The 26,944-nt window shown below is 39.0% G+C and overlaps 2 protein-coding genes across 2 annotated transcripts; one reads left to right on the top strand and one right to left on the bottom strand.

The window, feature by feature from the left end:
• Positions 1–250: 250 nt before the first annotated feature.
• LOC134535298 (uncharacterized) lies at positions 251–3,136 on the bottom strand. The gene is made up of 2 exons (XM_063374365.1): positions 2,846–3,136; positions 251–1,405 (listed from the first exon to the last, which is right to left on the bottom strand). Exons 1-2 carry the CDS (start codon positions 2,858–2,860, stop codon positions 419–421), a joined length of 1,002 nt encoding a protein of 333 aa, XP_063230435.1. The 5' UTR covers positions 2,861–3,136; the 3' UTR covers positions 251–418.
• Positions 3,137–13,165: 10,029 nt separating this feature from the next.
• LOC134535299 (uncharacterized) lies at positions 13,166–15,758 on the top strand. The gene is made up of 2 exons (XM_063374367.1): positions 13,166–13,212; positions 14,568–15,758. The coding sequence occupies exons 1-2, from the start codon at positions 13,198–13,200 to the stop codon at positions 15,540–15,542; spliced, it is 990 nt and encodes a 329-aa protein (XP_063230437.1). The 5' UTR covers positions 13,166–13,197; the 3' UTR covers positions 15,543–15,758.
• Positions 15,759–26,944: the final 11,186 nt, after the last annotated feature.

Genomic DNA, 26,944 nt, shown 5'->3' with positions numbered 1-26,944 from the left:
TAAAAATTTTTATAGCAAATCACTATGTAAGCATTTATTCAACATAGCTACTTTAACATTTACACATTTCAGACATTTTTGGGGAAAATAGTTTACGCGCATCACTTAGTAAGATTTTAAAATTAAAACCAATCATATGATTGTATTTTTTATGTGATAAAAAAAACGTGTATCATGTAATATAATAAATACCAAATCAAAAATATACTGCATTATTTATTTGTATAAAAATAAACAGTAACACAATAAATTGAGGCCAAAATATGTTTAATATCTTGAAAACAAATAATTTTTCCATCGCAAAAATAACAAGTAAAAATCGACATCTTGGTGTCTTTGGTGGGTGATCAAGTATAAAAAAAGACGATTCATTTCGCAGCTGACTAGGCGAACACAGTCTTATGTGCGGTATTTTTCATCAGTGCTTGCTGTATCCTAATCCATGGCCATAACCATATCCAGAGCTGTAGCCGGAACTGAAGCCGTGGCTAGACCCGGATCCATAGCTGAGTCCTGAGCCGTAGCCGATAGCTCCCAAGCTGCTGCCTCCGTGTTCAGAACCGTAGCCGCCATCGATGCCTCCTCCGTAGCCGCCTCCGTAGCCACCTCCGTAGCCTCCGCCGATGCCGCCTCCGTAGCCGCCGCCGATGCCGCCTCCAATCCCGTTAGCGTAGCCAAAGCCCCCGGCGCCGCCGAAGCCGCCTCCTTGGCCGGAGGAGATGAACACTGGCCTAGTGACGGTGACGGGCTGAGGCACTGGCACAGCCACGGGCTGAGGCACTTGCACAGGGACCGGCTGAGGCACGCTGACGGGGTAGGGCTGAGGGACTGGCACAGGCACGGCCTGAGGCACAGGCACAGCTACTGGCCTGGGCACACTCACAGGGTACGGCCTGGGCACAGAGACAGGTACGGGATGAGGGACACTGACGGGGTAGGGCCTGGGTACCGACACTGGGATGGGCTGTGCTACAGGTACGGGCACGGGCCTGTTGATGGTCACAGGTACGGGCTGGGCCACTGGAACCGCTACTGCTTGAGTCACGGTCCTCACTGCCGGAGCTGACACCGCCACTCCGATACCAGAGCCGATACCAAGGCCGGCACCTGAGCCAAACCCAATGCCGGAACCGATGCCAGAGCCGTATCCAAGACCACCGCCCAGGCCGTAGCCGCCACCATAGCCGCCTCCGTAGCCGCCTCCGTAGCCGCCTCCGTAGCCGCCTCCGTAGCCGCCTCCGTAGCCGCCTCCGTAGCCACCACCATAGCCGCCCCCGTAGCCGCCACCATAGCTGCTTCCATAGCCACTCCCGTAGCTACTCAGTAGCCCTCGCTTCTCATGCTTCTTTTCTTCAGTGGTTGCGGCCTGGACTGTGGCTATGGCAACCAGCAAGATGGTGCATGCCTGCGAAAAATGAAGGCACCATTAATTTGGTTGCGTTAATTTAACAATGAGGTTATTTGTGACAAATTTAATGTTATTTTATTTTATTTTATACAGGCCTTCATAACTTTTAAGATTGACGAGTAAAGTATTTTTTTTTGCATATTAGTGTATAATATTTATTGTCGTTAGCCTTGGCAAAGAATATAAAATCAACACACCCAAATTTCATCATTTAATTTGAACTAGGAATTAAATAAAAACAAATATTAAGAAATATAAACGATATACCTGACTGTAAATAAATGTATTATTTTAATTATTCTGTTAAACATATTTGAATGAAAAAATTTAGTTTCAAGACTTTTTTTTAGAATTATTTTATGTCGCTTGGTTTCAAAATAACACGAATTACTGCATATATGAAGATTTTAATAAAATTATTTATAATATTTACCCCCAGAAAATTTTAATGTTCCAGATTCTTTAAGAAAAACCCAAACACTATCGAGTAATTTAAAAATGTATTTACCTTGTCATTCAACATCATTAGATTAAACTGCTAAGTTCACTGACACGTTAAAAATTTCGTCCAATGTGATTGAGGATTGATGAGGTAAGATAGAAACCAAAATATTCTGCGTTGGTTCCAAAAGTATTTATGTCGGGAAAAAAATACTCGTTTAATATTTAAATTTGGCCTTCGTTGAGGTAGAGCGAACACATAAAATATTTACAAAAACAATAACAAAGTGTATCCTTACAGTATTATTTCATTTTTAGTCATTTACAATAATTACTTATACATAAAATAGTATATAATATCACAACGAAATCTATTTGTATCAACCAGTCACTATTAACTTATTTAGCCATTTCACTGCGTTATTAAGTATGTTTTAACAAAGAAACATATTAATTTTTGTTGATATAAAAATTGTTATGGCCTAAAAACTGTTGGAGCAGTTTGCGTCCTTTGGGTTCACATCACGTTTGCTTATTTGGATTATGCTCCACCTACTTATTTTTTTTTATAATTCTAATTTTAAAATTATTTATCTAGAATTTTATAATTTCAAGCCATAAATCATATCTTCCCAACCACATATACCTTGTTGCAACCACATATTTACTAACAGGCTCTAGTCTGTAAGCTTCACGAGGAAACCACTTATCATTGAACGCGAGCGACTAACAACTATCATGAAAATCACACCAGTTCGTAAGGGTTTATTTCAACACATAGCCACAGCTAAGTCGTTCGCCTTGTCAAAACAAAACAAAATATGCACAGAAGTTTTACTGCAATTGGTATAAAAATATTTGATACTCCAATAACGAAAGGACTAATCCCTCTTAAGGCGTTCAGACATCCGGCTTACGGACGAGCGCGGTAATCGCACACGTGTTTCAAGTCTCGACTGTCGCCGACGCCAGGGCCTAACAGCCTGCTGCACTCACCAGAAGCAGTCTCATGGTTGCGCCGAGTGTGTGTGGAGAGTCGAGGATGACTGCTGTCTCGCTGCGGTCCCGCTGGTTTTATACGCCTTGTTCGGCAACTGCTCGCTTTCATAACACCCGCCGCTCCCTCCCTTCCTGCTCCGACTGGCGGGAGTTTGTTCTGCCTTCTTTCCTGGGCACGCATTCTCGCCATGTTTAATCCGCTCATGCTTGCAGGAGCTTTGATCATAATATATATAAAGTAAAAGAAAAATCCTACATGAACTGAAAGCAATGGATGGAATGGCCGTCACCATGGATACAAATAAATATCCACCCTTTAGATCTATTCCACAGAACTGTGCTTTTTTACCAAGACACTCTCTGGCCCATGAACTCTGTATGCAAAAATAAAATCATGTCGATCCATTGCTTCGTTTCTGCTTGAAAGAAAACAAATCAACAAACCCATTTCCGCATTTGTAATATAAGCTTTAAATATAAATGATAGAATTCGCCAGCCATCATACAAATGTTGTGCACTTACAAAGTTAGTTGAACTGCCCGACACAAGATGGCACTGTGATTGCCTCTTCGAAATGATAGAGCCGTTGTACCTAGGGCAGGGGAATTCCTTAAAATTTCGCTCTTTCTCTGACTAAACAACACGCGAGTAGAAAAATAAAATAAAATTAAAGTGTCGTTTTACGCCAAATAATATTATTGTTCGTTTTTTTTTAGATTACTCCCACTGTGCTTTGCCTAAAAATAGTATGAAGGATAGTAAGTCATATTTGACATCAGGACTAGATTGTGTTTTAATACGTTAAATATATAGTAGCTCATTAAAGCTGATTGACAGAAGGGTACAATAAAGTGGAGTTGTCGGTGTAGAAGTCATACGCGTAAATGTGCGCACAACGGCACTGCACTGCTACTGTCAGTTCTGCATGGCCGGGCGCACCGGAGAAAGAGTCGCAGTGTTGGTTTGGGCGGTAAAACTATGAGTAGTTTCAGACGGGTGGGCCCGAGCCCCGAGATTAACTGGGTTAGTTTTATATAATGAATAAATTATTATTTATATTTATAAATTCTCGCCGACATGAAGTCTTTAGAGACGGTTGAACGGTACCACAGTGAGTTGAAACGGTGACGACATGCATTAGTGCGGAAAACATGAATACCAAACATACCAAGAAAACCCACTAGTAGTCGGCACCTTTCACAATTGAGAAAAAAAATGGGTTTAGTATTCACGCCGGGAGTATCCTAGTTGGGCCGGGCCCTTCTCAGGAGCCCTCTCGTGCTGCTCAGCTCAGAGTGCCTCAGCATCCAGAAGCTAAACCGTCCCGTTTACCGCGAGCTACAGCCACCGAAGCCAACCAGACTGTCGAGCTGGACAGCAGTGGGCGGATAGCAATCCGCCAATCTTTACCCCAAGGTAAACAACCAATGAACGATCAGTCAAGCCTTCAAGAAAAGATAGGCCACGACACGCTGTAATACATATATGTACTTTTTTAATGAAACTCTAATTCAACAACCCAAAAAAAATTTTATTTTTTATTTTTATGTTAAATTATAATATTTGAAATACAAATAAAAATAATATATTAACTTTAATGTAACACTAAAATATTAAGGAAAAAACAATGTTTCGTTCGTCAGTTAACACAATAAAGGACTAATGTTTTAAACTGATTATACGAGCCAATTTTGGGAAATAAAGAACTTATACTGAGAGAAAACAAGACGCCTTAAATTCTTCAGTGGTTTTTTTTTTCTAATAAGGAAAGAAGAAATAATATAAATGAAAAAAAATGTAATTGCTATAACATAACATTCTCGCAAAATACATTACGATCATAAAATAGACTTCATTCCCATATTAATGTCTTTCGTAATATTGAAATTGACATTAATATTTAACAAATAATTTTTTGTTGCAGCATTACAAATATATATTTTTTTTAAACCTTTGTCTTGAATCTAAGTTAAATTTAGATCTTTACGCTACACATTTTGTGTGCTCTAAAACTCTTGGCTACCGACTCAGTGCTATATGTTTGAGACATGCCGAGGTATTGGGATCGAGTCACGACCATACCACGTGAGTAAGACTAGTTAGCAAACACTGCCACCTACACATTATCACAATGTAATTAAATGTTTTAATAACTTCATATATTAATATATTTGCACCCAATTAATTGTGATGCTTTACAAACTAAAGTCATAGATATCTGACATGTTTTCATACATTTAAAAGTTATTTGCCAACATTTATTCAATGGAGAATTCAAAAGCCATATATCGTAAAACATATCCAACATCCTACAGACTTAATTACATAAAATAGTTTAGGACTGAATTTAAACGGTGAGGTGGGCTCTCAAGTAAAATGTTTAAAAAAAATCGTTCGACATGTATGACACTTTTTTTTACTGCTTGTTCTGCAGTCAGCAGCAAATTACTACAATATCTCTTTCTTTTTCTCTCTGTCTGGGCAGAAATCAAGTCGAAATAAAACATGTATAATGCATTTACATGGCAAGGAGAACAGTATTTCATGTTTTAAATTTCCTTGCTCTTTGGTACACAGGAGGAAGCAGGCGAAATGATTCGATATACAGAAACGAGATAGCTGGTAGAGTAAGTTGAGACAATGACTTATCAGAATGTAACAAAATTTGCTACGTCCAGTAGTGAGGAATTCAATGTTTGATAGGGAAAGGAGGATTAAAATTGGGTCACTCAATGTGGGTTAGTTGAAGAAGTAGTATTGAGCGCCCCACTCCTCACTCTCGAGCTTGTGTTGGTGAAGCGATGCTACAGTTCTACATTTTCGTTACACTGAAAAGGCAAACACTTCTTTAAAAATTAATTTAAGTAAAATTAGAGGTGTGTGTAGCATGTAAATGGTGGTCGTGCAATGACTTCTGGCTTAGGAGCCTGTGGAGCTGGAAACCGATGTCCGCCATCTTGGATTTGAAGTCACGGTGGCCATATTGGAAAACCTAGACTTTGTACTTCAAAATTTGCTTAAACAAATACCAAAAATTACTCAAAATTCTTCAACATTTGCCCAAAAACGCCAAAAACCGCCAAAATTGTCCAGTTTTTAGGAATCAAAATCTGATTTTAAAAAATCTCAAAAAAATTAGACATTTTTTCCTCCTTATATAATGGTAAAAATCCCCGTTTGAGGAAAAAATTCCCATTTTTATTCCTCGAAAATTTCAACGGTCCTAATATCCCCCAAAGCAGTTTACATTCCCAATGAGCAAGACGCACTAAGCCACCAAAGTCATGACCTCGACCACTATGTTGTCATGGCCGCCATTTTTAATTATTATGACACCGTTGAACTTTTTGTTACGGCCGCCATCTTGGAAATCCGTTTTTATGCTGTAAAATCGGGGGGAAATTTTAACATTAATAAAAATCTAATTAATAACATTTTATTTAAAAGTAAATCATTTTTAAAATTTGGCGACACTTTAGCCATTTTGAATATCCGTAATTATTTAACTAAAAATTCACGGTAAATTTTCAATTTAATAAAAAATTATTTTAATCCTTTTTAAAAAATTATTTTAATTGAAAATGCGCTACAATATGAAGTCCTCGGTTTGAACTTGGAGAGAAAAAAAAGGCGTCTGATAGAGTGCCCTGCTACCATGTTAGTTTGATTTTTACCCACTAGAGTGCAGTGATCAGTTTTATTACTGTGGTGCCCACCATCTTGAAATTTGGTCAAAATCTTGGATATTCGTAATTATTTAGCTATAAATTCGGGAAAATTTTCAAAATTCATTACATAAATCTGCAACTATATACTTATTTATTAGATCGTTCCCTGTCCTTGATTCGATACTTGACCGGTGCATAAAAAATTATATTAGGTATGTAAAAAATATTAAATTAAAAAAAATATTGTAATTTTTTTTAAAAACTTAGGGTCATCGTACACTAGCCTCAAGCAAGCCGTCGATGATATATTGGCCACCATCATAAACATTAGTAATAATTTTTCTCGAAATTCGGAAAAAAATTCTAAAAACTATTTTAAAAGTATATTAATATATGATTGACACCATAGATTTCCATCCTTAGGTTTGATTCTCAGCCAGTAATAAGAGTAAATAAAACTAAAATTAATTTAAAATTTTGTTTCCCATTACTTTTCGTGGTGTTTATTAATCACATACTCTACGAAAAACGACTCTTTACAAGATACCTGTCTGACGAATTAATTACGTTGTTGATGTGCCTACCATGGAAGTTTAATGTTTCGATAATTCGAATTTGTTCCAAGCAGGAATTGTTAAATGTTAGCCAAATAGATTAAGCGTCACCGAAGCAACAGGTATTTTTCGAAGATACTCGAAAATCTTTTAAACAGACCATGTCCAATTTAAGGCGTTTATACCAGGCATCTCCGATCCCCGAGACCAATAATTTCTTGTGCACTGACTTAACGATGTACAATAAATGAAAAGGAAGCACAATTGGAAGCACAATCAACGAAAAGGAAGAACAATCATCATAAAGTAGCACAACTGAAAGCACAATATAAATAAAAAGGAAACACAATCGGAAGCACAATCAACGAAAAGGAAAATCAATAAAAAAAGAATCGCAGTTGGTGGCACAATCAACGAAGAAGAAGTACATTTAAAAACACATTCAAAATAAAGGATGCTGTATTACGAGAAGTTAAGTTATAAATCAGAACGCCGACCGTCATCTTGGATTGTGACGACACGGCGGCCAGTTTGGACTCAAAAATAACTCAAAATTCTTTCAAATTTACTCAAAATAACTCAAAATTACTAAACATTTCCTATTTTCTCGGGAAAAAATCTCGTTTTGAGGGAAAATTTTCCTTTTTTGTCCTTAAAAATTCCAACGGCATAAAATGTCCATATTGAGGCTTAACAATCCATATCTACAGACTCCGATAAGCCTTTAACGACATCTTGGATTATGACGTCACCGTTTCAATCTCCGTTAAGGCCACCGACTTGAAAATCTTTATTTATTATTCGATTTTAATGAAAAATGCTAAAATTTATCAAAAATTTAAGTTACCAAATTAATAAAAAATATATTAAAAAGGCTTTTATGTCCTTGGTTTGAACCTGGTAAGGGCAGAAAAATATAAAATAACATCAGATCCTTCCTCCACGGAAGCCGCTGGCAGACTGACCTCCCAACACTAATGCCAAGGTATATATCGACAGCTAGTAAGACGTCATGTTCGCCATATTGAAAATAGGTAATTATTATGCTATAAAATCCAGAGAAATTTTAAATTCATAAAAAATTAACTAATTAAATTAGCAAATATATATTTAAAAACACTGTGGCACATATCGTTACGGTCGCCATCTTGGATTCTAGAAATGATGCAAATTTCGTTACGCTCGCCATCTTGGATGTGTATGACATAATCGTTGAACGTTTCGTTACGCTCCACTATCTTGAAAATCGGTAATTATAATCCGATTTTAATGGGAAGAAATTCTAAATTTATAAAAATTTAACTAATCAAAGTTTAATTGAATGTTATGTAAAACACGCACATACGTCCTCGGTTCGTACCTGGTGAGTACAAAACTAAAAATTTTCCACGGAATCCGCCGGCAGACTGACCTCCCACCACTTATGCCAAGGTATATATTGACACCTATTATGATATCATATCCGCCATCTTGTTTTCGTCTGCTAACGTGCACTACCAAAATGTTAGTTGGTTTTTGTCCACTAAAGTGCAGTATTAATTTATTACCTATTACTTGAAATTTGGACGCCATCTTGTAAATTTGTATTTATTGACCTAGAAACTCAGGAAAAATTCCAAATTTCATAAAAATTTAACTCATTAAATTACTGATTAATGCGATCGTTTTTGTCCGATGCTTGATCAATTAATAAAATAAAAATTACAGGTTCGAGAAATCAAACACCATAAAAGTACAAATAAAAAAATATTATGTAATTTTTACTCTACCACAAACACACTTGCGAAAGTTAAAAATGTAATAAACATTTAATCCTGCATTGGCGTGAAAAAACTAATTCTCAGCTCCAATCGATTTATACTAGACATAGACCAGCCAGATCCTTTACTATCATTATCTTTCTCTTCTTGACAGATTTTTTGGACGTGTTTAAAAGACTGCTTCACATTGTCACTACTGCATTTAAGAAAAAAATTGCATCTTCAGAGCTATCGTCAAACAATTATCAGTCTTTCCACAATATAATTGGCAATATTTAATTAAATATTTTAAAAGTAGCAAACTTTTATTAGTGTATAAAAAAGTGTAAAACCTATACAATAATATTTATTTTTGATCATTTTTCACACGAGTGTAAAAAGACATGTGATAAGCTGTGTTTACGTAAATTACATATCTTAATTTATTTAAAATAACCATAAAGCATGTTTAAAACAACCCAAAATCAAAAAATTTTACACAAGCAAATTATTTGGTTATTATCACAAAACGAAAATATTGCTTTTCCACAAAACATAGTCCTACCATACTTTATAACCTGATGTAAAACAGTATTAGGAAACGCCCTAAAAATTGATTGTTATAGTATTTATTCTTTCGCTCAGTTAATGAAAACTCACTCTAGCTATCACAAGATTTTACTTGAAATTTTGTTTTGCATTGAATCAAGACTTCAATTACATTTTAGCATTCACTGTTTGGTTTTAATTTGAATGAAACCATAATTAATTCATACAAACTACATGTTCTCTTTGCTTGTCTATAACGTCGACTACCTAACACTATTTTTTTTTTTTTTAAATTCAGAAGCCTTAAAGAAAAAAAATATTTTTGGTCTCGAAGCCAATTTTATATCAAGGTCCTATGCAGGAAATCATAATTCTGTGAAAAATTACCTTTATATGTTGTTGCATATCAGATTGTGTTTGTTAAGTAATTTTATTCTTTCGAATTTCAGGTAACGAGATCTTCAGCCACAAAATATGTTAATTATTATCAGTTTAATCGGGATAGTAATATCTGAAACGATATCTTTATTAATTCATTGAGCCATTTTAATGTAATATTTCGTTTGACTGATAGCTGTGTAGAATGATTAGGTTCATTTTGTGACAAAATTTTAAAAAGGTCTTCAACTTTTTTTAAGTTATTATTGCCCACGTTGTATTTGAGCGCTTTTAAAAAATGTTGGATTAAAAAACCATCAAACGCAAAAAGCAAGATATGTTCCCATTCAAAGTATACAATAAATCGCAAAATGTGAATCATCAAAGATCAAACCAACTAACATAACCTCAGATTCCCAAGAAGAAAGCAGGCAGCTAGTTCCGTGGCCTGATTTCTCCAGGGCCATTCATGAAAGCAGCTAAATTTATTTCTAAGACAAAGAAAATTATCAAGGAATATTGAATGAATTAATACCTCCCCTGTTTACCGCACAACAGCGCCACCAGCTCGACGAGGCGATCACAATGCCATCTCGTGTCGGGCAGTTCTACTAACTTTATAAGTGCACAACATTTGTATAATGGCTGGCGAGTTCTGTTATTTATTTTCAATGCTTATATTATGAAGCGAAAAAGGTTTGTTGGTTTGTTTTCTTTCACGCAGAAACGAAGCAACGGATGACATGATTTTTTTTTGCATACAGAGTTCATGGGCCAGAGAGTGTCATAGAATACTTTTATCGTGGTAAAAATAGCACAGTTCTGTGGAATAGATCTGAAGCGTAGATATTTATTTGTATCCATGGTAACGGCCATTCCATCCATTGATTTCAGATCGGTTTAGATTTTTCTATTACTTTATATATATTACTAGTTTACTGAATATTGTAAGGAATACGGTAGGTACTGTGTGAGGCAGGCTTGAGAATATGGAAAAAATATTTTTATCATTTCAATTAAGTATATTCTGAAAGGCTGCTTCATACAAAATACACACTAACCATTCATAGAACCAGCTTCTTATAAATGCTTATCATCATTGCCATACGAGGCACAAAACGGGGCTCATCATATTAAAATGGGTCAAATAACTTGTACAACTGACATGTTAAGTGAAACATTCACAAATAAGCAACTTCCAGTGTATGCGTCCAAACATCCTTACAAACAAACCAAAATTAAAAATGTTGTGAAACATGCATGTAAATGATATGCATAGGCCTAGTGAACAATAGTGGTAAATTTTCACAATATCAGTACAAATGTGTTTTAAAAGTTATGGTACTTATGCTTTTTGTTACTTGACAATTCTGTCTCAAAAAAAGCCATTACCTAACTATCCATCCACACTGTTAAGTTTTATACATATATACTAGATAATGCCCGGCATGCGTTGCAATGCCTCAATCAATTTTTTTTTTTGTAATTTTTTAAACGTATACTAAGCATCTCTCTTAATCTCTCTAATTCTCTATCTCTCTATGTATATCTCTATAACTCTCTCTATCTTTCTATTTATATCTCTATCTCTCTATATATCTTTTTAGCGGACCCGACAGACATTGTCCTGCCCAAATGTACTTTTTGTGAGATATGGATATGGCGGTAAGTATTTCTACGCTGGAAATTTTGTATCTTCTCATTATACATACCCCTCCTCTTGGGCACGCCACTGCCGTTACCAAAAACCTTTCCCATGGTTACGCAGAAGGCAACAACAATGCAAAAGCCCGTTGCCATGGAGGCTAATCATCAACAATGCTTAGTTTTTTTGCTTTTAAAGCGTGTATTTTTAGTTTTTCTTAACTCAGAATCGAGATAAAATATCCAATTGTGAATCTAAACCATCCTCGAATCCCCGTGAACTCACACACAAAATTTCATCAAAATCGCGTACAAACAGACAGACAGAAAAAGTAGTTTTATTATAGTAAGATAGATAGATTATTCTTACATGTTCGCATCCATGCAGTATATGAAAAATCAGCATGCATAGCCCCACACCTATAACTATACGTATCTGCTGCCCACGACTTTTTCCGCATGGAATTTTGTATTATCTTGCACCATTTAGAAATTTAAACATTATAACATAACAGTTGATACAGTTGTAGTAGTTTTCTTATGTTCACAAATGATAATTTTTCTCACCTCTATTTCAGTCTTTGCAATAAAAATATGTTACTACCTAAATTTTGAGTAAAAGTGTTTCTACTTTCAAATGTAATGACGGGAAGACACTTCATAAAATGTCTTTGTAGACCACATTTACTGTTTTTTCCGTCTCGAGCTAGAATGTAAAGATTGTCTGCATTACTGACCCGCGAGCAAGCTACATACATTTCAGAGTGAGAGAAAGAGTGAGAGAAAGACACCTATTGAATGTCTATCTAACTAATTTTTTTATGAGAGCATATTTTCATTAAATAAATCATGAAATCATTCAACGATAAAAGCTGTTTATTTAATTAAGCGGACGGGTTCGCTCCAAGGAGAAAATTGACGCGGCGAGACCTCGTGGACATAGAGAAATGACACACACTCACTATTTGTGTGGCTATGAAACATGAATTTTTTCTGCAATTTAAATTGTAATATACAAAAAGGGTATTGAAAATTGAAACAAATATGGCGACACTATAAACTGTCAGGATCTTTATTTTTTTCTTACTCTCTACTTAGTTCCTTACAATAGCAAAACTTAATGGCTTCTAATAATGCGTTGCAATTTTTGCTTTTAAAGCGTGTTTTTTTAGTTTTTATTAACTCAGAATCGAGATAAAATATCCAATTGTGAATCTAAACCATCCTCACTATTTGTGTGGCTATGAAACATGATTTTTTTTCTGCAATTTAAATTGTAATATACAAAAAGGGTATTGAAAATTGAAACAAATATGGCGACGCTATAAACTGTCAGGATCTTTATTTTTTTCTTACTCTCTACTTAGTTCCTTACAATAGCAAAACTTAATGGCTTCTAATAATGCGTTGCTATTTTTGCTTTTAAAGCGTGTTTTTTTTTTAGTTTTTCTTAACTCAGAATCGAGATAAAATATCCAATTGTGAATCTAAACCATCCTCGAATCCCCGTGAACTCACACACAAAATTTCATCAAAATCGGTCCAGCCGTCTAGGAGGAGTTCAGTGACATACACACGCACACAAGAAATATATATATAAAGATGATCAAAGCTCCTGCAAGCATGAGCGGATTAAACATGGTGAGAATGCGTGCCCAGGAAAGAAGGCAGAACAAACTCCCGCCAGTCGGAGCAGGAAGGGAGGGAGCGGCGGGTGTTATGAAAGCGAGCAGTTGCCGAACAAGGCGTATAAAACCAGCGGGACCGCAGCGAGACAGCAGTCATCCTCGACTCTCCACACACACTCGGCGCAACCATGAGACTGCTTCTGGTGAGTGCAGCAGGCTGTTAGGCCCTGGCGTCGGCGACAGTTGAGACTTGAAACACGTGTGCGATTACCACGCTCGTCCGTAAGCCGGATGTCTGAACATCTTAAGAGGAATTAGGCCTCTCCATTTGCATTATAAAATAGTTTAATTCGAATTTCAATAAAACTTCTGTGCATTTTTTTGTTTTGACAAGGCATATGACTTAGCTTTGGCTAATTGTTTAAGTCAACACTTCCGGTAGTCTGGAAGATATTATTTATGCCGTGAAATGGGAGAATTTGAGATAAATAATGTTAAAATTTGAATTATAGTATCCATGATTGAAAAATCCAAGTTGACGAAGCGTTTTTCACGTAAGCGAGAGGGATAGGAACCCATAGTTACCAAACAGATTTCCACATTTTTTAGGTCATAACAATTTTTATATAAACAAAAACTAATATGTTACTATGTTAAAACATGCTTAAGAACTTAGTGTAATGGCTAAATAAGTTAATAGTAACTGGCTATTAAAATAGTTTTTTCTTGTGATATTATTAGTATTTAATATATAAGTAATAGTTATAAATGACTACAAATGTAATGATACTGTAAAGATACACTTTTTTATTGTTTTTGTAAATCATTTTATGTGTGCGCACTACCTCAACGAATGCAAAATTTCAATATCAAACAATTACATTTTCTTTTGCATATTACATTTACTTTTGGAATAATCGCACAATATTTTGGTTACTATCTCACCTCATCAGTACTCACATTGGACGAAATTTACATTTAACATGTCATCGAATTTAGCAGTTTAATCAAATGATGTTAAATGAAAAAGCAAATAAATGTTTTAATTACTTAAAGAAGAAAGATTTTAATTTTCTGGGTAAAGTTTGAAATCATTTTATGAAAAATTTTCATATATGCTGAAATTCATATTATTTTAAAACTAAAAGACATAAAATGACTCTTAAAAAAAGGAGAAAAAAATATTAATTCAAATTTGTTAAACGAAAGAATTAAAATTATATATTTATTTACAGCAAGATGTCTTTTTTATATTCTTAATAATTGTTTTCGTTTCATTTCTTATACTTACAATTTAAATAATGATTTTTCTGTGTGTTGATTTAAAAACCATGTGCATTACGAAAGTTTTTTGATTAAAATTTCAAGTTTATCCTATTACTATCATCTATTCATTGCTAAAGATAACAAACCATAAATAAATTACAATAATTTACAAAATAATTCCTTTACTCGTCAATGTTCAAATTTAAAAAACATGTAAAAATCGATAAATGTATTAATTTAAAAAATGTTAAATTAACGCATACAATCTAATGGTAACCTTGTTTGTTCGCAGGCCTGCGCCTTCTTGCTGGCTGCCGTAGCCACAGTCCGGGCCGCAGCCACTGAAGAAAAGAAGCATGAGAAACGAGGCCTACTGAGTAGGTACGGGGGCATCTATGGAGGCGGCTATGGTGGCGGCTATGGTGGCGGCTATGATGGCGGCTACGGAGGCGGCTACGCAGGCGGCTACGGAGGCAGCTATGGAGGCGGCTACGGAGGCGGCTACGGAGGCAGCTATGGAGGCGGCTACGGAGGCGGCTACGGAGGCAGCTATGGAGGCGGCTACGGAGGCGGCTATGGTGGCGGCTACGGCCTGGGCGGTGGTCTTGGATACGGCTCTGGCTTCGGTTCCGGCATTGGGTTTGGCTCAGGTGCCGGCCTTGGTATCGGCTCTGGTATCGGAGTGGCGGTGTCAGCTCCGGCAGTGAGGACCGTGACTCAAGTAGTAGCGGTTCCAGTGGCCCAGCCCGTACCTGTGACCGTCAACAGGCCCGTGCCCGTACCTGTAGCACAGCCCATCCCAGTGTCGGTACCCAGGCCCTACCCCGTCAGTGTCCCTCATCCCGTACCTGTCTCTGTGCCCAGGCCGTACCCTGTGAGTGTGCCCAGGCCAGTAGCTGTGCCTGTGCCTCAGGCCGTGCCTGTGCCAGTCCCTCATCCCTACCCCGTCAGCGTGCCTCAGCCGGTCCCTGTGCAAGTGCCTCAGCCCGTGGCTGTGCCAGTGCCTCAGCCCGTCACCGTCACTAGGCCAGTGTTCATCTCCTCCGGCCAAGGAGGCGGCTTCGGCGGCGCCGGGGGCTTTGGCTACGCTTCCGGGATTGGAGGCGGCATCGGCGGCGGCTACGGAGGCGGCATCGGCGGAGGTTTAGGAGGCGGCTACGGTTCTGGACACAGCTTTGGCTATGCATCTGGCTCTGGCTACGGCCTAGGATCCGGCTTCAGCCATGGGTATGGTTATGGCCATGGATTAGGATATAGCAAGCACTGATGAAAAATACCGCACATGAGTCTGTTTTCGCCTACTCAGCTGCGAAATGAATCGTCCTTTCTTATACTGGAACACCCACCAAAGACAACAAGATGTCCTTTTTTTACTTGTTATAATTTGGCGATGTAAATTTATTTGTTTTCAAGATATAAAATATATTTTTTTGCCTTGATTAATTGTGTTACTTTTTTTATACAAATAAATATTGCAAACTATTTTATTTTGATATTTTTTGCATGACATGATACATGATTCTTTTTTTTTAAGTCTGATTTAATTTTGACTGAAATAATTTGTTTTGAACTTTCTTTGTATTGGCAATTTCTCACAAATTGATGTGCAAGATTAATTTTATTCCCGAAAATGTCTGAAATATATAATTGTAATAAATTATATACTTATCAGTAGAAAAGTTGATAACTGCTTGCATATTAATTTGCTAAAAATAAATTTTATATAAAACTCAGAGCATATGATAAATCGTTGATTATATGTTAGTACAGTGACAAGTTTCTTAGCTTTATTTACAACGCGTTTTACATTTACTTTGGTTATATATAATGGTTCTTATTCAAAAAGTAATTAGGAATTAATGGAAATATTTCCAATTATTAAAGAATGGATGCTTGGAAAATCATTTTATTTTACTGTAGTTAACATAAGCCATAAATGAGCTCTCATAATTAAAGAGGCACTCAGAACATTCAAAAATAAAACAGATTGTGTGAGGTCATGCAATGGTTGAATATCGAGCGCACCTGAGTGAAGACCCCGGTATATTAACCAGTTCAGCAAGTTTGACTTTGGGCTTAAGTTTATTTCTTAAATAATTTCATGATAATGCTTAAATCATGCACTCAGATATTTTAGTCGTTTATTTTTGTCCTTGAAATAAAATTTTATGTTACTATTAATTACCTTGGAGAAAACAGGCAACGGTACAAACTGCGTGATTTTTTTAATTTTTTTATATCTGAAGTCGTCCTAATTGTTATGAGTTTTAATTATAATGATTTCCATTTTGAGATTTATTTTATACTTGCAATGGGAACAGTAGTATAGGATAGCCGGTCCGAGGACTGGCGCTGGCGCGTGGTGTGTGGTCGATGGTGTTATCCGCCATCTTGGATTGTGGCGTCACGGCGACCATCTTGGATTGTGACGTCACGGCGGCCATCTTGGAGGAGTGTAACGGGACACATCGTAACGGGACACAACATAACGGGACATAACGTAACGGGACAAGTAGATCACGGCGGCCATTTTGGATCCGCCATCTTGGATCCGCCATTTTGGATGACGTCATTTTGTTTTCTAGAAAATTCCGGTGATATGTTTTCCGTCATTTTGAATGATGACGTCACCGTGCCAATTTCCGTTACGGCCGCCATCTTTAACTTTTTTATTTATTATCCGATTTAAACGAATTTTTTTTTAAAATTAATAAAAAAATCCATTTAATAAAATTTTAATAAAAAATATTTAAAAATCATACATTAACGACACGGAGCTCGGAGTCCACGGTTCGAACCCGGTGAGGGCAAAAAAAAAATTAAAAATGGCGACCGATCCTTCCCCCTAGGTGACTGCAGGCAGACTGACTCCCACCACTTTTTTTCAAAGCATATATATCGTCACCTAGTATGACGTCATGTCCGTCATCTTGTCTTCGATGCTGGAGACCACCATCTTGTTTTCGGCCGCTAGAGTACGCTGACGCCATGTTAGTTTAACTCTTACCCGCTAGAGTGCAGTAATCATTTATTATTGCTGTGACACCCGCCATCTTGTCATTTGGCCGCCATCTTGAAAATCCGTAATTATTTAGCTAGAAATTCGGGAAAAGTTCCAAAATTCATTAAATAAATCACTCATTAATTTACGTATTGATTCGATGGATTCCAGTCCTCGGTTCGGCCCTCGATCGTTACAATAATGTTTAATTTTATGAAAAAAAAATAATAATTTCAATAAACCATGTTCAAAATTCATTAAATAAATTTGTAATCTATATACTGACTGATTAGATCGACTAAGCTCCTTGGTTCGATCCCTGGATGATACAAAACAACTTTAATTTTAAAAAAGTACCACTAATGTGTAAGGTTTGAGAAAATAAAAACACCGCAAGTTCTATTAAAAAATACTTTTATTACATACATACTACACTACTACAAGTACAAAAAAATTACACAGACAAATTACTAAAGCCTTGTGGATTTCTCGACTGAAACAGTCTTCTTATTATACAGACTAAGTCCTTTACATGACTTTAAATGTCTATTCAGTTTATCAGGTCGACATATTGGTACACCACAATTTTCACACAAAGCAGTATTATCGACTTCATTAAAAGGACAGTGATATATTTCGTGTCGTTGTGCACTCTGAATATTTACCAATGTTTTGTTACATAATATACAGCTTGATTCCGATGAACGTACAGCCAGTCTATCACAATTCCTGAGGTGTCGTTTTAATCTTCCATATTGTACAAACTTGCTTAAACATCTGTTGCACTGATATTTAATGCGTTCAGAGTTATTACTACAATTGTGTATTACATAATCACGTAATTTCAAGTTTTTGATCTTCTCGCAGTACGTGCAGCCGGATGATGGAACACCGTTGGATGCACCTTTCTTCATCAATGCCACTGGAACTGTTGACAACCATTGTAACACTGCTGACATGTTAACTTCTGAAGCCGTTGAGGTCTGCTCTGCAGAAGATGTTGCACGCGTCGAAATCTCCCGCTGTGCTGAGAGAGCAGGTGTAGCTGTAGACATCGTTGTCATCGGGCTCTGCACTGATGATGGTAGACCTTCGATCCAGGTTGGTGTTGATACTGGTAATGATGCCATCGAGTTCTCAAGAATAGATAGATACTGGTCCATTATGTTATACAAGTCTAACTATCCGAGCCGTTCATCACCGCAGCCAGAGACGGACTGAAGTCCATATCACCTGGGGTCTCACTTATATAGTCTCATTAGCCGGTACAACACATGAGTCAAATCAATAACCATGTTCATTATACGTCTCGGAGCATTTTTTATAATGACGATGTAAGCTATCGAGACGTGAAATTAGTTTATTGCACTTTTTGCACTGAAACAGTATTCTTTGAGCATTATTCTGACAGCTGCTTCTTTCATGTCTGCGCACATTTGAAGTTCTAGTAAATGATGCGTCACAGTATTTGCACTGACGCAATGTACGCTCTTCATGAATTGAAGTCTGTAATGCAGATGGTGAAACTTCAGCTGATGATGGAACAGCACGTATCGTTGTCTCCTCTGCAGCAAGTATCGGGATCTCCACCGCCGCCGTGGTCTCCTCTGCAGTCGGTATCGGGATCTCCGACTCCATCATCGTTGCTGCCATCGAGGTCCCAGCTGCTGTCGGTAAACATTCTATTCCGGTCGACATAACTAAATCTCACGAAACTTAATGGAGAGAGCACGTCCGTACTGCACCGCGACCAGAGGTGAACTGCGGGTCCAGTCGTCTGAACCTCGCTTATATACCCGTGGTCTACTGGTATACCTCATGAGTCAAAATAATGTCTGTATTTAAAATTATTTTTTTTTCCTATTAGGTACCTAAAAATTGTAGAAATAAAAAGCATACGAGTTCAAGTTTTACACATTTATTTATAAAAATTACACAAATACATATTAGGTTAAGGAATCAAGCATTTTCACAAGCAAAGTCTTTAATGCCGCACGAACTGACACGTTGACTCCGGTCCCAACTGGTTCGTTGACTCCGGTTCCAACTGGTTCGTTGACTCCTGTTCCAACTGGTTCGCAGGCCACAGGATCAGGAACACAGGTTTCCAGCTGGTCATCTTCTGTGACGTTGACAACTCCGACAAGACATGGTCGATGACGTCTGTGACCACGTCTACGCCTGGGCTTTGGCTCAGTGCTAGTTGGGACAGATTCACTGCCTGAACTGCGACGACGAGACACACACCGTTTGGGCGTCTGCGTAGAAGCATCACAGGTCGCAACAGGTTGCAACACACTCATGTTTGGTGTTGCACATGCAGACGAGGCGACTACCTCAGCGATGCTAGCAGGAAGGATTGTGTGTGGTCTCATGTGATAGACGGCACAGTTTCCAGGTTCGCAACAAGCTACCAGCTGCTGAGTCGGTTCGTAGGACACAGGAAAGTGCGCAAACCGCCAATGCTGAGCACCTCCATCACAGGTTTCTGTATATGTACGTAGATATCCGGAATCCCAGTAGCTGTACTCGACACTGCTGAAGCTAGGTCTTGCGCTCACGTACACGTTAGCAGGATGAAACGTAAACATCTTCTTGCAGGTCGAACGTCAACTGAAGGCACGTACGTATGTACGCCATTTATATATGCAGGCTCCTACTAACATTGTGTGTGCCATTTCTGCATTAGCTGCGAGTTTGTACAGGCAGAGACACGTTCAAACTTGTCACATGGCTGCATGTCGTATATTGCACTAAGCTTGCGCAGGGAAGGACAGCCGTAGTCGGTCTGTATATCTACGATTTCAGCTGCTCCAACGTCGCACAGTTCTCGTAGCCATTTCTTCTGTTCAGGTCCGGCAACGTAGATTATTTCGTTTTGAACTAGTAAATCTCTAATAGTGTTTTTCACTTGGTGGTACGGAATTTTTCCTTCGTCCCACTCTAGTCCGTGATAATATTTACATAGCCATTCGTTCGACCGTTTACTTTTTTCGTCTAGTAGTTTCCACGGATACGGAGGTCGGAAGCTGCGGGTTCGAGTCTTGTCTCCAGAGGTGACGCTAATTTCCTTGAGCACGAATCCATTTTGACTCTGGAAACCTTGCAGGTTGCAGTACATCTTGTCGCTAGCAATGCTCGGTCGTAACTAAATTATTATCGAAAACGAAACAGTATTTATGTCAGGATTTTCACAAGTTTGTCTCGACAATTGTACGATGCAAGCCGATCGTGAAGTATCAGACAAAAAGCATAGGTGTTTGGTGGAATATTTCCGCTAGTCGTTATCTCGATCCTACAGTCGATGATGTTTGAATTTATTCGATCATCCTGTTTGGAAACGTCAAACACCATTAACGGTGCCTTGTTCTTGAAACTGTCAGGACTCAGTATCGGTGACTGTCTCCGCCCATAGTAAGCTTGCTGAAACTTGGCATACATTTGATATGCTAGAAGAAATCTTCCACTTTCAAAGTGCATGTTCATGTCAACGTACGGATAACTTTCGCTGTTTAAAAATATTTTTACATTACGTATTTTACAGTTATCGAATACGGAGCGACTTACTCCTGCATTGAGCTGTCTTCCGGTCTGAAGCCCGACGATGATGTATCTTGGTTTTTCCGTAGCGAAGCTGGACTTTACTATCCAATTGATACGCTGACAATGAGGCAAGCCAGGATAAGTTTCCAGACTCCAGGATCGGAATGGTACATCGAAGTTCTTGCCATTTTCTATGTTCTTCAACATCTTGACTCGTTCAACGGTGCTCACTTGGATGTGGGGCAGCATCCACTCGATAGACTGTAGTGTTAGCGAGACATCTTGAGGGTTTTCTGCAGCGGCGACAATTGCATTAATGTGCGTGTTGGCTAGAAGCAGTACGAGCTCTTGTTTCGAATTAATGATTATATGCTTGTAGTCCTCAGCGAATCCAAGAAGCATGGACAGAGGAACACAAACTTCGAACTTCCCTTCGGCATAAACCGGAAGCTTATATTCATCCTCGAGAGCCCAACCGGCCATCTTTGCAGCAGACAGTTCATTTGGCGTGAGCGAAAGGTAATTTTTCATAGCAGATGTTATGCCTACATCTCTCGTCTGGTCTACCTCGACGCCATTGAGTACATAAGTAATGCGTTCGATTAGGTGAAGAATACCATTGCAGGATATTGACGTCGTTGTCGGATGTGTACCATCCGCTTTTGTAAGCGTGCCTCTTATACGTAGAAATGACTGCGAAGGTAAAGTACAAATATCTTGGTGCTGTACTGCAATGCGTACTTCCGATGGTAGTGCGTACGGCCCGAGCAGGAAAGGCTGGTACTCGTGCAATTCCATTTTCGTAATGCTGTCATCAAAAATGACTGGATCTTCCACGTTGAGGATTTCGTCTTCCATATTTATTCGGCACTTGTCCAATACTGAGAAGATACTTTATGTTGTCAGGTGTTAACACACCGATGTCTGGTAGAGAACTGTTCTTATTCACGGCAATACGATTTCTTTTATAACTGTTCGGTGTTACGAACTTTATGCCCATCGCTTCAAGTGCAGACGTAATGTAATTTCTTCGTCTTGAAAATTCACCAATCGTCCTCGCTGGTCAACGATTCGGACGACGACTTCGTGTGCGCACTTCACGACGACTGGAACGTAAATGATACTTTGCGGTACTTCTACCAGTTTATATCCTGGCGGGACCATCGGCGAAAACTCGTGCAGCATGTTGCTTAGTCTTCCGTTGAGATACGTTCCACTTGCCAAATTACAGTTTATTCTTATGACATTCACAGGCAAAATGTTTACTGCGCGTGTAGATTCGTACGTTCTTCCCGTATCATAAACCTTTGATTCGAATCCGAGCATCGTACCTATGGTGCCAGGTTTCGTAAAGTCGACATTTTCACTGCATGTTAGAATGCTTTTTTGAGTGTTTGGATTTCCACGCAGTTGAAAGTCTACATCCTGTGGTAACATATCCCTGATGTAATTTGCAATGTCGTCAATTTCGTAAGAGCCAACAGGTAACCGTATTTCATGAGCGGTCCCATCACTTTTCAGGAAGCAGATCTTGCAATTTTCTTCGTCTATATTAGGTATGGCATTATACGTTTGAAAATCTACGAGTCCGATACACCATTCTCCGTCTAAATCCAGAGGCGGGAAATGAACCGCCCGCAGCTCAGATGCGTGACCTGTCAGGGTAAGTGTTATCGACATGACTAATAAATTAACATCACTGCACACCCTTTAAGTAGCAATTTTTATTTGTCAGCTAATTTTTGTTTGTTAAAAAGCGAAGACACAAGTGTCCGCAGTTTGTTTGATTAGGCTTCTGTTCCGTTTCGTAATTGTAAAACAACGTAGTGGACCGGCCCAGGTACTGTCGCAGTTCGGGCGGAGGGCGTAAATTTCCAAAACTGTCGTAGTAAGTAGCTTTATTTCCAGACTTTATGTACGCCACCCAGTGCGTGCCGCGACCCGCCGACGTGTCTAAGTTAATTATGGCGCACTCACGTGTCTTTGGCTTGCTGGGCAAAGTGTTTCGCATAAACACGCCGCGGAAATTTGGTATTTTCAGTTTGCACGCGTACTTTATTAAATCTACGTTGGTGAGCGGTCGTTTCGGTAGGGAACTTAGGATTTTCTCTTTACACGTTTCTTTCTCATGCCTCGTCCTGTCTTGTGAGGATGCAAGTACAGTCCTGCGCCGTTTTTTTTACCGATGGCAATGGCTTCCATGCTGGCATTGTGTCACTGAGCTTCTTTTAACTGCTTGTGTTCATTCTTCGAAGTGTTGACTGCCCGCACTATACCGCTCGTTGCACCGATAAGGCCTCCGAGAGCACCCAATGCAGGCAAAAGCAAAGGAAGAAATCCTCCTATAATCTTCTTGTCGAGAGTCTGTAGTTTTTGCTTGGCTTTTTGCACGCCTGCACCGATCTTGCGCTTCTTGGTCTTGCGTGAGTTAGTCTTTGACTTGATGTAGCTGGTTCGACGAGCACCCAGTCCTAATTTCGTCTTTGCCTTCATGATCTTAGATACGCCCCACGCTGCGATTTTCTCTCCTAGTCCCGCGTTCGACGATTTACTTATATCTTCGGCTTCCTGTGCCAATATCTCGTCGGCCCGGTGCCTGGATTCCAGATCCTTGCTTAATGAATATGCGATATCGTGCTGCTTGCACTTTTCGTCGAGAGAATTAATGCCCACGTCACCACGAGCTAACCTTTTCGATAGTTTCGTGCCGGGGCCGCAAAATCTGTAGCCGGGAATGTGTAGCTCGAATGGTAGATTGTTTATCAGAGAGTTCACGAGTCCTGCGCCGATGTGTTTTTTGTTCTTACCTCTTCGAGTCATTACGCACAACTGACCAGAAAGTATAAATGTGTTTGATTTTATACAATTACTTTAGTACAATGCAGGTCGTCAAGCAAGACGTGTGTTTGCCCGTGCGCATTACGCAAGACGATGTATTTAGTGCGCGTGAATCACGACATGGCTTACTGTTGCCTTCTGCCGTACGTTGCATAATGGCGGGTCCGTCCAACTGCGGTAAAACGTGTGTTTTACTGAGTTTACTGGAGGAACCAAATGGTCTTCGGTTCGAGAACGTTTACTTGTATTCCAAGTCGTTGCAACAGCCAAAGTACCAGCGCCTAGCAACTGTTCTACGATCTGTGGATGGTCTGGAGTATTTTCCGTTTAGCGATAATACCGATGTTGTACCTCCAAGCGAAGCAAAAGCCAATTCCGTGTTTGTTTTCGACGATGTAATGTGCGAGAAACAAGGCATAATACAAGAGTACTTTTCCATGGGCAGACACGCCAAGGTAGACTGCGTTTACCTGTGTCAGACGTACAGTCGTATTCCAAAACATCTCCTACGAGACAACGCAAATGTCATAGTTTTGTTTCGCATGGACGAACTTAATTTACGCCACGCTTACGACGATCACGTAAACACCGACATGTCGTTTCAGGAATTTAAAGACATGTGTTCCTTGTGTTGGAAAGAAGAACACGGATTCCTAGTTATAGTCAAAGACTGGCCTCTATATAAGGGCAGGTACAGACGAGGTTTCGATCAGTTTATCACCAAACATGAGTCATAGCATTTCGAAATTCGGTCGTAGCAGTCGAGACTTACGTACTGCTCTCAAGTCTCATGACGACGTTATCCGCAAATACATTTCGCTACTGGCTCAAAAAATAGACGGGGTGAAAAAGGAATTACTTGAGTACCTCGTAGCCATAGACCAGCGCGTGGAAGCTTCGGATTCTCGCATTCGCGACATGATCGAAGTTTCGAATGCACAAAGACGGGACGATCTGAGGACCTTTCAAAGTAGTCTGAAAGCATCACTATCTCAATCGTCAACAAATTCAGATTTGGCCAAACACAAGAAAGAAGTTTCTGCGAACGAATAGAAAAGTATAAAAGGAGGTCTTGCAATAAGTTTTCAGCCAGTACAATGTCGGACCTGGCCAGTGACCTTCATCGAGCTATACAGTCTGTTCGCGAAAAATATTTACTTGCTAGACGAACCAGACTTGCAAGTGAGATGGAAAATGAGGAGATATTTAAACCAATCACTAGTCGCCTCGACGAACTTAAAAACACGGAAGAACCAGCCTTCATTGTGAAGACAGAAGTTGAAGATGAAATGCCGACTGTAAAGAAGAGAAAGTATGAACCAGATCGAGAAGAAGAGGACTTAACAAGTACAGAGTCCATGCACAAGAAAAAAATACCGAAAAAGGGACATCAAGTTAATGCAATGGTCCGACCATACCTGATATCGTTTACGAGCCGGAATAATGACACGACCTACGGAGTGTACAGAAAACATAATAAATGGTTCCTCGGTGCTAAAGAAATAGACTTTCTACCAGGAAATATCGTGCGCGTAGCAGAGTTCAAAACGCGCGGGACTCCGGGTCTGTACGAATTGCTGTTTCGCAGGGAGCCTAAAGGATATTCTCACAACGACTTACAAGAGTACAAAAAACTGCTAGAGCTAACCAATGCACATTTTCGCGATAACGATCCAGATAGTGGTGTATATAAAGACGTAGATCATGAAAAAATCGACATTCTCGCTAATCTCTTCAGTGAACTAACAATACATGGCGAAGGTTTAAAAAAGCTAGAAAGTGGTCAGACATTTGACTATGTATATTGGGACGACCCTAATGAATTAGTTGATCGCCTTAGAATTCTACATGCATCGCTTAGTGTAGGAAACTATTCGCACATCAACGAAATAGTCTCCATACTTGAAGAACTGAAGGAAGCCGGCTACATACAATGAGTCGAACCGGAATCGCTCGCGAACTTCATGCTCCTGCTAGACGGAAATACCTTCGTCGCAAAGTCATAGTTCGTGGAATTGATGATTTATTCCAGGCGGACCTTGTTGAGATGATACCGTATTCCCGATTGAATAAAGGTTTCAAGTACATGTTGACAGTCATCGATGTTTATAGCAAGTTCGCTTGGGCTAGACCTGTCAAATCAAAGACTGCAACTGACGTAGCCAAGGCCATGAACAATATTTTGCGTGATGGACGTGTACCGTCGCACCTGCAAACGGACCTCGGGAAAGAATTCTACAATGCGACCTTCAAGGCTTTGATGAAGAAGTATGGCATCAAACACTACTCTACATTTAGTAACGTCAAAGCCTCCGTTGTCGAAAGGTTTAACAGAACTTTGCGTTCCAAGATGTGGCGGCAGTTCACGGCTAACGGAAATTACAAGTGGCTTGACATCTTGCCGAAACTAATAAGCGAGTATAATTCCACTGTGCATTCTACCACGAAAATGAAGCCAAAGGACGTAAAGGATAATCGCCTGCTTCAAACAGTTTTTCCCAACACGAAGAAGAAAGATCCACGAAAGCGTAAAGCTAACGTCGGCGACATTGTGCGAATCTCCAAGCAGAAAGGTATCTTCGAGAAAGGTTTCACTGCGAACTGGAGTCCCGAACTTTTCCGTGTGACACATGTTCGTGAATCAGAGCCTAGGACCTACTACCTCGAAGATTTGGACCACAAACCTATCCATGGCGGCTTCTATGCCGAAGAGATTCAGCCTACGTTGTATCCCGATACGTACTTGGTGGAGAAGATTATAAAACGAAGAAATGGACTGTCCTACGTCAAGTGGTGGGGCTTTCCACCTCACTTCAATTCGTGGGTGGCAGATGCAGACGTCGAGAAATCCACAAGGCTTTAGTAATTTGTCTGTGTAATTTTTTTGTACTTGTAGTAGTGTAGTATGTATGTAATAAAAGTATTTTTTAATAGAACTTGCGGTGTTTTTATTTTCTCAAACCTTACACATTAGTGGTACTTTTTTAAAATTAAAGTTGTTTTGTATCATCCAGGGATCGAACCAAGGAGCTTAGTCGATCTAATCAGTCAGTATATAGATTACAAATTTATTTAATGAATTTTGAACATGGTTTATTGAAATTATTATTTTTTTTTCATAAAATTAAACATTATTGTAACGATCGAGGGTCGAACCGAGGACTGGAATCCATCGAATCAATACGTAAATTAATGAGTGATTTATTTAATGAATTTTGGAACTTTTCCCGAATTTCTAGCTAAATAATTACGGATTTTCAAGATGGCGGCCAAATGACAAGATGGCG

Source organism: Bacillus rossius, chromosome 8 (assembly GCF_032445375.1).
Source record: "Bacillus rossius redtenbacheri isolate Brsri chromosome 8, Brsri_v3, whole genome shotgun sequence".
Classification (NCBI taxonomy): Eukaryota; Metazoa; Arthropoda; class Insecta; order Phasmatodea; family Bacillidae; genus Bacillus; species Bacillus rossius.
This window is presented reverse-complemented; position numbering and strand designations above follow the sequence as displayed.